Genomic DNA, 13,347 nt, shown 5'->3' on the forward strand with positions numbered 1-13,347 from the left:
GCCTTCTAAAGAGCAGTCAGGGTTGATCTCCTCTAGGACTGACCGGTTTGATCGCCTTGCAGTCCAAGGGACTCGTAGGAGTCTTCTCCAGCACCATAGTTCAAAGGCCTCAATTCTTTGGCGCTCAGCCTTTTTTATGCTCCAACTTTCACGGCCATACATTGCAACTGGGAAGACCATAGCCTTGACTATACGAACTTTTGTTGACAGGGTGATGTCTCTGCTTTTTAGTGTGTTGTCTAGATTTGCCATGGCTTTCCTTCCCAGGAGCAAGCGTCTTTTAATTTCTTGGCTACAGTCCCCATCTGCAGTGATCTTGGAGCCCAGGAAAATAAAATCTGTCACTACCTCCATTTCTTCCCCATCTATTTGCCAGGAATTGAGAGAGCCGGATGCCATGATCTTGGTTTTCTTAATGTTTAGTTTCAACCCAACGTTTGCACTCTCCTTCTTCACTCGCAACAAGAGACTCTTCAGTTCCTCTTCACTTTCTGCCATTAGAGTGGTAACATCTGCATATCTTAGGTTGTTGATATTTCTTCCAGCAATCTTTATCCCAACTTTTGATTCATCTAGCCCTGCCTTTCTCATGATGTGCTCTGCATATAAGTTAAATAGGCAAGGTGACAGTATACAGCCTTGCCGGACTCCTTTCCCAATTTTGAACCAATCAGTGGTTCCGTGACCAGTTCTCACTGTTGCTTCTTGGCTCGCATATAGGTTTCTCAAGAGACAAATAAGATGGTCTGGTACAACCATCTCTTTAAGGACTTGCCACAGTTTGTTATGATCCACACAATCAAAGGCTTTAGCATAGTCAATGAAGCAGAAGTAGATGATTTTCTGGAACTCTCTACCTTTCTCCATGATCCAGCGTATGTTGGCAATTTGATCTCTAGTTCCTCTGCCTCTTCAAAATCCTCCCTGTACTTCTGATAGTTCTCGATCCACATACTGCTGAAGTCTAGCTTGTAGGATTTTAAGCATAACTTTACTAGCATGAGAAATGAGTGCAATGGTGCGATAGTTTGAACATTCTTTGGCACTGCCTTTCTTTGGAATTGGAATGTAAACTGATCTTTTCCAATCCTATGGCCACTGTTGAGTTTTCCAAATTTGCTGGCAAATTGAGTGTAGCACTTTTACTGCATCGTCTTTTAAGATTTTGAATAGCTCAACTGGAATACTGTCACCTCCACTAGCTTTGTTGTTGCTCAGCTTTTCTAAGGCCCACTTCACTTCACATTCTAGGATGTCTGGCTCGAGGTCAGTGACCACCTCATCGTGATTATCAGGGACATTAAGCTCATTCTTGTATAGTTCTTCTGTGTAATTTTGCCATCTCTTCTTAATCTCTTTTGCCTCTGTTAGGTCCCTGCCATTTTGGTCCTTTATCATGCCCATTTTTGCATGAAACGTTCCCTTCATCTCTCCAATTTTCTCTGGTCCTCCCTGTTCTATTGTTTTCTTCTATTTATTTGCACTGTTCATTTAAGAAGGCATTCTTATCTCTTCTAGCAATTCTCTGGAATTCTGCATTCAATTGGGTGTATCTTTCTTTTTCTCCCTTGCCTTTCGCTTCCCTCCTTTTCTCAGCTATTTGCAAAGCTTCCTCAGACAGCCATTTTGCTTCTTGCATTTCTTTTTCTTTGGGATGGTTTTGGTTGCTACCTCTTGTACAATGTTGCGAACCTCTGTCCATAGTTCTTCAGACACCCTGTCTATCAGATCTAATTCCTTAAATCTACTTGTCACCTCTACTGTATACTCAACAGGGATATGATTTAATTCATACCTGACTGGCCTAGCGCTTTTCCCTACTTTCTTCAGTTTAAGCCTAAACTTTGCAACGAGAAGCTCATGGTCTGAGCCACAGTCAGCTCCTGGTCTTGTTTTTACTGACTGTATAGAGCTTCTCCATCTTTGGCTGCAGAGCACATAGTCAATCTGATTTCTGTGTTGACTGTCTGGTGATGTCCATGTGTAGAGCCATCTCTTGGGTTGTTGTAAAAGAGTGTTTGCTACGACCATCGTATTCTCTTGACAATATTCTATCAGCCTGTGCCCTGCTTCATTTTGTACTCCAAGGCCAAACTTGCCTATTATTCCAGTTATCTTTTGGCTTCCTACTTTAGCATTCCAATCCCCCATGATGATAAGGACATCATTTTTTGGTGTTAGTTCTATAAGGTGCTGTAGGGCTTCATAGAACCGGTCAATTTCATCCTCTTCAGCACCGGTGGTTGGGGCATAGACCTGGACTACTGTGATATTGAATGGTTTGCCTTGGATTCGAACTGAGATCATTCTGTCATTTTGAGGATTGTATCCCAGTATTGCTTTTCCTACTCTTTTATTGACTATGAAGGCTACTCCATTTCTTCTGAGGGATTCTTGCCCGCAGTAGTATACCTGATGGTCATCTGAATTAAATTCACCCATTCCTTTAGTTCGCTGATACCTAAGATGTCGATGTTCAGTCTTGTCATCTCGTTTGACCACGTCCAGCTTTCCTTGATTCATGGATCTTACATTCCAGGTTCCTATGGAGAAAAAATCTTTACAGCATCGGACTTTCCTTTCACCACCAGACATATCCACAGCTGAGCGTCCTTTTGGCTTTGGCCCAGTTGCTTCATTCTTTCTGGCGCTACTAGTACTAGCCCACTGCTCTTCCCCAGTAGCATATTGGACGCCTTCTGACCTGAGGGGCTCATCTTCCAGCGTCATATTGTTTTGCCTTTTGGTACTGTCCATAGGGTTTTCATGGCAAAGATACTGGAGTGGGTTGCCATTTCCTTCTCCAGTGGATCACGTTTTGTCAGAACTCTCTGCTATGACCTGTCCGTCTTGGGTGGCCCTGCACGGCATAGCTCATAGCTTCATTGAATTATGCAAGCCCCTTCGCCACGACAAGGCAGTAATCCATGAAGGGGTATTTATATACACTGAACTAAATATAATTAAACTGAAACAAATACATGTTGTCACTCCAACACATGGCACTTGCCACAATTTTGCTGTGACAACCGCCACGTCAAGATCAATGTATGCTCCCCTCCACCTTACACCTTTGGTGGAAGCAATCCTGGAGTCAATAACATGGATGGCCTTAAAAACACCCTATCCAGGATCCCCAGTTGCTCTAAAAGAATGCAATTCATGGCCTTTCTGAACATGTCAAAATCCTTTATATATATATATATATATATATATATATATATATATATATATATATATATATATATATATATATATATATATATATATATATATATATATATATATATGTCTATTTAAAACTTTTATATAGTTGCCCATCTTATATGAAAATCTGGGCGGCTTCCAAACAAAAATTAAAAGAATAGCAAGAAAAACAACATAAAACCATACTAAAATCGTAAGCATTAAAAAACCTGGCACCAAGTTAAGTTTCCAACATGCAATCATTCATTAAATCCTCTCCCTATGTATCACAAGAGTTGAGCTACTTCTCTTTCAAAATGCTTGAAAGGTACGCTTATAAGAACAACTCTGACTGCATTAATTTTCTCCAGCTTTTTCATACAATCTCTAAATGGGAGAAGAAATGATTAATACAATGAGATTACCTCTGTGAATAATGGCGATATAATTGTAGATAAGCATCGAGATGCAGGGCGCCTTTGAATGGTATTTTCCTTTCAGAAAAAAAATACACTGCAAATTAGTTAAAGGAGAATATAAAGACTTGTTAAGAAGCCAGATTGCCTGTATAATTGTGTAAGTTCTTATGCTACAAAAAATTAATAGATATATATCAAATTATGTGCAAGGCAAAGAGCCTGTTAGAACTGAAAAATGCATTCAATCCTCAAATGAAAAATTAAATGTAGCAAAATACATATATCTGATGGAACCTTGGAATGAGCTGATTTCCTGTCAGTCAGAAAGAAAAACAAAATAAGAGAAGGGAGTACAATAGAAGTTTACACCCTGATTCTACAACTGCTGTTTTTTTTTCTCTACAACAATAGGTCTTCAAATGTTGAATCGAGGATTCTTTTGAATCGCATCTCGAGCTTTTCATTGGAACAGGTGGTCAACTGTTCTCAAATCAGGTCTGAGACTTTCAGAAGAGTAAGCAGGGCCAGCATTTCCATCTGTTTGAAAAGGGGAGGTTGGGTGGAATTTGAGGATGATAAAACATTTTATTTATTTATTTATTATTTATTAATGGGACTTATATCCCGCCCTATCTCCCGAGGGACTCAGGGCGGCTAACAACAACAAAAATTAAAGGTCTCTGTACAGTAAATTAAAATTTAAAATTGAAATAAATTAAAGATTAGAGTTAAAATTGTAAACATAATTAAAATCCCTGTCAGTCCAGGTCAGCCAGGTGGAAAAGGAGTGTTTTTAGGCCGCGGGGAAAGGACCAGAGATCTTGGGCCATCCGAAGCTCAGGGGGGAGCTGGTTCCACAGGGCTGGCGCTCCCACAGAGAAGGCTCTTCCCCTGGTGGTCGCAAGCCGACATTGTCTAGCCGACGGTAGCCTGAGGAGGCCCTCTCTGTGTGAGCGCACTGGGCGATGGGAATTCGTTCCCGGCAGCAGATGGTCCTGCAACCTTTATTTTGGCCCTCAAAAAGAGAAAATATTGCTGCTGAAAACGTTTGCTAACTTTTCAACGTAATCTTGGGGAGGGAAAGGCTTTGCTGCTAAATTGCAGTGGTAGCAATCTAAGGGTGCTTTGGGGCAGTGTCTTTCAAATTGGGCACATTTAAGATGTGTGATTCAAGTACGAGGCAAACTACAAGTTTAAGACATATGGACATCAACTCCCGGAGTCAAAGTCCATAAATCTTAAACTTGCTAAATTTAAAAAGCACTATTTTAGGGACTGCAAAAACAGAGCTGGAGACAACTGGGCTCATGGTGTTTTGGAGAACATAAGCAGACTTCCAGTTCTTTGGATTTTAGCCACTGCTGCCCTTTCAACTAACTCTAAATAAGATGATGACTGTCCAGACTTTCCAACTTGCAGGATAGAGAACACATAAGAGCTAACAACAGGTAATCAAACAATAATTCATACTGTACTTCACGCTGCTTTTCAACAGCCAACCACTGTTGAGAAAACAATTTGTCTCAAAGAAACAACAACCTTGGTAAACAGCACAAGGGTTTTTTACATTTGAGTTTTCAATCTGCATAGAAGGGGCATTGTCTTACCTGAATGCCTTTTCTCAGCATGACGAGTGGAGAATCCACAGACGGTTGATCTTGCCTTTCTGCCCTTGGAGACTAAGTCAATCGATATTTGCCATGCCTCTCTTCCTCCAGCTAGGACTCCAGTCACGACTTAGTCTTAGCCCAAAAGAGACGTGGTGAAGATTGGCTCCAGCAGAAGGCAACACTATTGGATTCTCCAGGTTGTATCTTTCCTTACTTTCCTTTTCTCTGCGCTGATATCAGCACTCTAAGTCTGAGCGGCTTTTACAGGCTTCGGCTGAAGCCTCAAGAGATTTTTAGCTTCTAGGCAAGCCACAAAATAGGCATCACTGTTTAAAATACAACAATACTGTAATGTCTCACAATATTAATAATCGTAAAATACCTTGTTTCTTTCCCACTCATGGAGTTGGGTCGCGCCATTCTCCAGATTCTTAGGATCTTTTTCTCGGATCGTGAATATCCAGTCACCCGAATCACTGCCACCTGATGCCTGCTCATCTGCTTCACTTTAACACAAATAAATTTCTGACATTTACAAGATGGTCTTGTTATTTACAATGAACTGATGATAGTACAAAATCATGTTTTAAGCAAAACAACAATCTAAATTATATTAGAAATAGAAAATGGTGCGAGAGGTACTTTTATTAATTAGCAATTAAGGCTCCTGAATTTAGCTTAGATAACAAGCCTCCTCTATCTTTACGTATATCTCTTGGAAACTTTTAGGAACAAAATTAAAGCAAGCAAGCAATATAGTAGTTTATACCACCATTATTTGTCTTGATTAAAGTGTTAATGTCTGTTCAAGTTAAAATAAGTCATTTGTGGAAGTCCGAGAGCAGAAGGAAAAATCTTTTAGTAGCAAGTCAAAATACTACAAAATGTAAGATTTTGTATTTGACAAAGTAATGTCAATTTTGTATTTGGCAAAATTTTACAAAGTAGATCACAACCTACTTCTTGGTAAGCTAGAAAAATGTGGGATAGACAGCATCACCACCATATGGATTTGTAACTGGCTGACGAACCATACTCAATGTGTAGTCCTCAAAGGAACTACATCCACATGGAACAAAGCAAGTAGTAGGGTATCTGTACATAAAGTGGTAACAGAATTGAGTTTTACATGAATGCCACAAAATATTTCAGAAGATTAATTTCCCCCAAAAGCATCAAATAACCCTTACAATAGCTTAATTAGAATGTTCCGATAAGGCAATATTTCTCAGCCTTTGCAACTCTTAAGATGTATGGACTTCAACTCCCAGAATTCCCCAGGCAGTCATGAGAGTTGAAGTCCATCTTTCTTAGAATTGCCAAGAATTAGAAACACTGAGATAAGGCATTAGATGTTCTAGATTTCTCTAAAACTTTCTATTCTTAGAATGGTAGAGTCTACACATGTTTACTTGAATATAATTTTCAAGAACATATACTAAATATTGGCCATAAATCTTTTGCTAGTTTTTAAAAGATTGATTTGGAACACATCTAAGAATAGATTTCTGAACCTGTGAATCTCATCCATCATATCTGAAGTATTCCTTTATTCTCAAATACCAAATTGATAACTTTTGGGCTCACACTCACCCATCTGAATCTTCAGAGCTGGAATTATCATGATTCTGCTCAGCCTTCCATCTTTTATGTCTGTCAATGAGATCTGTCAAATAGGAAGTTTTCTTTGCGTTTCGTATTATAAATTTGTGCTTCAGGAGTTCTTTGGCCGTTGGTCTCTTAAAAATAGAAAATAAGTTTCTTTACTAAACTGAGTTCAGTTACAATACGGCTAAATTTATTTATCTGTTTACTTATTTTTAAAATTTATTGGCCAAACACCTTGTTAAAAGTGGTAAAATTTCCACAAGTTTTGAAGCAATGGGGGAAAAAAATCAATGAAAATAGAAGAGCTATTATTTATACAGCTCTTGTTATCAATCCTATTGATCTCACCTCCATCCATTTATCCATGCCTCAGAGCCTCATATATTCAGAAAAAAAATATTTTGTTCTGCAGTTGCTCTTTACAGAATAGTGTATAATTTGGTTTTACATTTTTCATATAATGCAAAAGTACCATTTATTCAAACAGTAATTATGCTTATTTTGAATTTACATGATAATGTTTTCATTCTTGTGGCAAAATAAGCGGATAAGCTCTCAGAAGCTTCTCTTTTTGTTTAATGTGGGGAATAAGAAACCATCAATGCTGTAAATCAAGATAGGGATATTTCTGAATTACTATTTTTTACAATTGTATCACAGATACAGAAAGCTCTGTTTTAGATGTAAGTTGTGTAGAAAGAGAATACATGTTTTTCCAAGTGAAACAGTCCAATTTGTCTCCTGTAATGAATCTGAAATGTTACGATTATCAGCACTTACTACTTCTCACTTTATTGATACTATTTTATTTATCTTCTATAAATATAAGTTTTGCATAAACTGTATTTATGCAAATATATTTGAATATATTTCTCCACCTTTTTCCCAGTTTATTTCTTCAGTTGGTATATTTCTTTCACATCTTAAGTGCCTTATGTATCATTAAAAGTAACATATTAATATTTCATAATCCTTTTTTTTAGTTTCCCAGTTTTGGGGAAGGAGGAAATCTGAAACTAGAAAAAATAAAAATGTTTTTATTTCAGACCTTCACTATTTCAAGCTTTCCACAAGTTTTCAATTATGGAACAGTTCCAAATATCCTATTTTATACAGAACGTGAACAAACTGTGAGTAGGACAGAAGTAAAACTTAACAGCAAGCTGCAAAAGCCTTTAATAGAATGAGTCGAAAGAAGTGCCAGGCTGAGAAACACTGCACTGAAATAGAAAATGTATACTTCTTCAAATGAAGATAGTACTCCATCCTTGATTTTGAGTAAGGAACATAAAACTTGTTTAGATTTAACTCTTTTTATTTTTAAAATAAATGTTAAAATGGCATGAACATTCATGTAGGTTTATTCCTAGGGGAAAAAAAAACATGGAATCAGCTCTTCTGCTACTACAACATGCAGAGACATCCACCAAAATCTAGTAACTTACAAAACTGGGGTCTTTGTTCAAGCAGGCCTCAACGAACTCCTTTAAAGGTTTACTGTAGTTTCCTTCTAAAGTTGGTGGGTTGTTCTTTGGGATCAGAAATAAAACTTTCATTGGATGTAGTTCGGAATGTGGTGGTTCTCCTTTCGCAAGCTCTATGGCTGTTATGCCCAGGGACCATATATCTGCCTATTAACAGAGGGATGAGTTTATAATTTGACAGAAATGAAAAAGTGAAATCATTTACATGTTTCCTATCTTTTTACCAACTACTCATTTTCAAATGTGCCTGTTTTCCTCTCTGCTTCTTAATTTTAGCTACAAAAGTAGAATATGCATGAAATACTTATAGTTAACTTTCTGAGTCAACTTTCCAAGGTGGCTACTTGGAAAGAAATGCCCAGGGTTGCAAGCTTGAGCAAGTGAGCTTGCCTTTTACATTAACTTCAGTCAAGGAACACCATATTAATGAAAAAGATGAAAAAGAGTTTTAGCCAGGGGTTGAAATGGATTTGGGCATAATATACATATTTCACAGAGGCCAAATCTACTTCTCTTAGTAGACATGGTCTCTAGAAATGATACAACTGTTCTCTGATGCTCTCCAGGATTTCTTTATAATGAGCAACCTACATAAATGGCAGCTACAAAGGAATTGTTGTTGTCATTTGCCGATCAGGTAATATAAAAGCTGCATTATTTTAGCTGGTGCAAAAAGTAGCAGTTGACAATAACCAAAGAAATCAGTTTATTTTCATTTCAAATTTTAAATCTTCATCATGCATTTATTCATGTCATCCAGCCTATTGAAGAGTCTGCCTATAAGCTTCCACTGTTATTCTTCATCAGAGTGATGTATTCAAAATGAAGAAAATAATTTTAAATATATTAGGGATGATTCTCATGACACACCAAGTCAATACCCTTGGAAGAATCTTTTACATACTTTCTCCATTTTTAATAATAGTCTTCATTCCAATAAAATAAAAATTTATTGGAATCCACAGGCCTCTTCTGTAAAGCTCATCTATTGCCTGAGCAGGGACTAGAAGACCTCCAAGGTCCCTTCCAACATCATCATCATCATCATCATCATTATTATTATTACTACTACTACTACTACATTATTATTATTATTTAGACCAGCTCTCAATCTCCTACAATTTTCTGCCACACAGATTAAGTTTCTAAAGCATTCTAGAATGTGACCGTAACTATAATGCAAACACATGGAAAATACAGATCTTTTCCAGCATTCCCATATCATTCCACATGTGGAAATTACAATTAGAAACCATGGAATGGCTGTGCTCTTTTATAAAAATTCCCACAGATGATTTGCCAAATGCACATTTGCACATCTCAGACTGCAAAATACGTTTCTGTCTTCTTACAAAGATAAAAGAATACAGCTCTGAGTGATGCCTAAAAATATTAAGTAGCACATTAATCTTACCTTTGAATCATAAGCTGATTGCTTTATTACTTCTGGCGCCATCCAAAATGGTGTACCCACAAATGTATTTCTCTTTATTTGTGTATCAGTTAATTGTCCGGCTACACCAAAGTCTGCTAGCTTGACTTCCCCTTGTTCTGAGAGGAGCACATTAGCAGCTAGAAAATATTTTTAGAAGAAATTTGTAATTTGAAAAATTGAGCTTAAATTGTTAAAATGCTAACAGAAGCCCAATAGTTTTACCTTTAATATCTCTATGAATTTTCTTTTCTGAATGCAAATAATCGAGTCCTTTCAGAATCTCTCTTAATATTGTAGCAATCTGGATTTCATCAAGTGAACCTGGTTCTAACTAGAAGAGATACATTATTTTCAGGACAAAAGTCCAAATAATCAATGATCAATAACAAAACAATGAAGTCCAATAAAGTACATTTTTATTTATTCTAATTTTATTTAAACTTGTTCTAATGCTCAACAATTCTGACAAGTTCAGGGATATCAACTAGCACAAAGTCACCCAGAAGCATATTTGCCTGAGAATGCACTTGGATTTAGGTCTTTCAGGTTTAACATGTTAATCCCTCAAATATTTATTTTTTGGGGTAGCAAACACGCATGTTTCTATGAGGCCCATCCATGAATAGAGTTGCAGGGTACGGTTTGCAGGTGAAAGACCCATCCATCTGCACTTTTCACTAGAAAAATAAATGCTGTAATTTGATACCCATAAGCTAAATAAAGGTAAAGGTAAAGGTTCCCCCGCACATGCGTGCTAGTCGTTTCCAACTCTAGGGGCCGGTGCTCATCTCCGTTTCAAAGCCGAAGAGCCAGCGCTTGTCCGAGGACTTCTCCGTGGTCATGTGGCCGGCATGACTAAACGCCGAAGGCGCACGGAATGCTGTTACCTTCCCACCGTAGAGGTCCCTATTTTTCTACTTGCATTTTTACGTGCTTTCGAACTGCTAGGTTGGCAGAAGCTGGGACGAGTAACAGGCGCTCACTCTGTTACGCAGCACTCAGGATTCGACCCGCCAAACTGCCGACTTTCTGATCGACAAGCTCAGCGTCCTAACCCACTGAGCCACCGCGTCCCTTATAAGCTAAATAGGTTTCTAATATTATTCAACCAAGATTTTTTCAGTAATGCATATATAATTCTCCCTTGCTACATGAATAATTAAAATTCTGTTTGTGAAATTTACATGTTCAGTGGCCATAGATCTATTTTTATGATGTATATAAGATATAAAAGCTACAAGACAATATTTAAAAATTCAGAAGAATTATAGAAAATGTAATAAAAACTGGTTACTTACAAGGTCAAGGGCAGATCCACCACCAAGGTATTCCATTATTATCCATAATTTTGTGTCCTGTTGATGTATACAAAATGACATTCAAATAATGAAAAAATAATGTCATCATAATTTTAAGTGTTTATTGTATTATGCCTGCTTCATATCATGTCTGTACTTAACTTAAAGGAAGCACATAGTGAATGACAAAATAAATATGATTTGCCACCATAAATAATAGCTTGTCATTATAAAATACATAGATATAGTTACAGGTAGTCCTCAACATATGATCACAGCTGGGATCAAGGTGGTTGTTAATTGAGTCATGCCAAATTTTACAATCATTTTTGCCATGGTTTAGCAAACCACCGTGATTGTTAAGTGGAGCATGCAGACATTAATCGTATCCAGCTTCTCCCATTGATTTTGCTTTTTGGAAGCTGGCTGGGAAGGTTGCAAGTGGCAATCCCATGACCTTGGGACACTGCAACCATCATAAATCCATGCCAGGTGTCAAAGGCCTGAATTTTGATCATGTGATTGAGACGCAGTGAAGGTCAGTAAGTACAAGGACCAGTTGAAAGTAACAGTTTTCAGTGCCGCAACAATTCTGAACAGTCGCTAAACAAATGTTTGTGAGTCGAAGACCACTGTAGGTGTTATAGAATTAAAGGACAAATTTAGAGCTTACAATAAGCATTCAAAAATAACTGAGTTGTCAAAAGAAGTTTTACTAGACAATGGAAGCAACTAAAAAAAACTGAATTTCAAATGCACAGAAATTTTTATCTTCTGCAAAATAATCTTAGTTACAAGCCCTAATTTAAGTCATGAGATGCAACCACACTTTGGACTGAAAATTCCCTCGAAATTGCTTTTTTAAAGAACTTGTATTTTAAGCAACAAAGAAGCCTTGGTGTGAAAAAGCAAGCTGCCCTGTCATCTCATTCTCTGGCCTTGGACCTTCTTCACCTGACAGAATGGCTTTGGACTCAGATCAAAAGGATAGGCCAGTGGGAGGCCAGGCAGTCAAAGGAGCCAGGCAGGGTGAAGAAAGGGTAAGACAGATCAGGGAAGGGATAAGCTGGATAGGTGTGAACATGGTTCATTTCTGCGAATCTGTGTTTTTGATGGGGTGCATAGGGAACAGTCTCTTGCATTATTTGGGGAAAATCATTTATCATCTGTAGCAGCAATATAGAAAATGTATGCAACTTACTCAGCAACTGCATTGCTTTACTTATCTACAAAGTAGTCATTGGACTACTTGTTACAATCAAAAGAACAGTGAGTGTTCTTTAGAAATGGCTCTATGGTTGGGTTTCAAAGTTGAAAATTCAGTGAGATGCCATCTATACTGCAAATGGGAAAGTGAAATTATGGCATTAAAATACGTGCAGGCTAATATAAAGCAAGTAAGAAACTGGAAGGGACCCAAATCAATACAAAGCTGTAATAAAATATCATTTCAATGGCAAAAGATCAAGTAATCCTTGATTATTTTCTTAATGAACATGATTGAAGACTTTAAGTGTTCTGCTCACATCCTTGTATTGCTAGAGGTTTAGTATCATTTAAAGAAAAAAAGCAAATTATCTTAGAGCCTATTGACTATGGCATGAGAAAAATAGGGAAGATGTAGAAGATGGATTTATTCTGCCTATTTCCTTCCCACTACATCTATATGTATTATAACATCTCTCACACAGGACTTTATCCATCTAATGAAGAGGACACGAACAACAAAATAAGATGCCACAAGACTCCTTGTTTTGTTTTTATTAAAAGGACCTAATCCCAGATAACAAATGAGTCCTGTTTTTCAGCCATACTGAACCTAAGAACAGGGCAATAAGTTGCCTAAACCCACCTGAATTTTTAAGATCAGGTCTTTTGTTTTGTATTATATTGTTTTACAAAAATCTCTAGATCTTTAATTATTTGACAATGCAAAAACTGAATGGCAAAGCAATCAGCTTCTAAGGACATGGTCAATTCTGGGATTTTTTGACATTAAATTGAAAGCCATGCATAGATCTACTTGTCCCTCTACTCTCACCTCAGCTTTCTTGATTTTCACAATTTGAAGGTAATGTTTTTCTCTATTCTTCTCCATGGCTAAATTCACTGATCTGGAAATCCTTGCCAATCTATAGCAACTGGCCAAAAATATACTACTACACTTAAATTTATTTTAGCCTGTTCTGCACTAAAGAACATGTTCAACAAACTCTTTCAAATTGACTTAGTCCATTAAGCTAAAGTTAAAAACAGCCTAAGTACACTTAACACTTCTCAGTTCAAGGGCATTCAGTATTAAAATTA

General features: G+C 37.3%; 1 protein-coding gene across 1 annotated transcript in view; it reads right to left on the reverse strand.

Moving 5' to 3' along the window:
* STK24 (serine/threonine kinase 24) overlaps window positions 1-13,347 on the reverse strand; it is a 29,485-nt gene that overhangs the window by 3,007 nt on the left and 13,131 nt on the right. The window contains exons 3-9 of the mRNA XM_083362007.1: window positions 11,041-11,097; window positions 9,965-10,073; window positions 9,722-9,879; window positions 8,269-8,454; window positions 6,809-6,954; window positions 5,598-5,721; window positions 3,612-3,680 (exon numbers count right to left, since the gene is read on the reverse strand). Coding sequence (XP_083218133.1) covers window positions 3,612-3,680; window positions 5,598-5,721; window positions 6,809-6,954; window positions 8,269-8,454; window positions 9,722-9,879; window positions 9,965-10,073; window positions 11,041-11,097 — 849 coding nt within the window. The remainder of the gene's footprint in view (window positions 1-3,611; window positions 3,681-5,597; window positions 5,722-6,808; window positions 6,955-8,268; window positions 8,455-9,721; window positions 9,880-9,964; window positions 10,074-11,040; window positions 11,098-13,347) is intronic.

Source organism: Vipera ursinii, assembly GCF_947247035.1.
Source record: "Vipera ursinii genome assembly, chromosome: 4".
NCBI lineage: Eukaryota > Metazoa > Chordata > Lepidosauria > Squamata > Viperidae > Vipera > Vipera ursinii.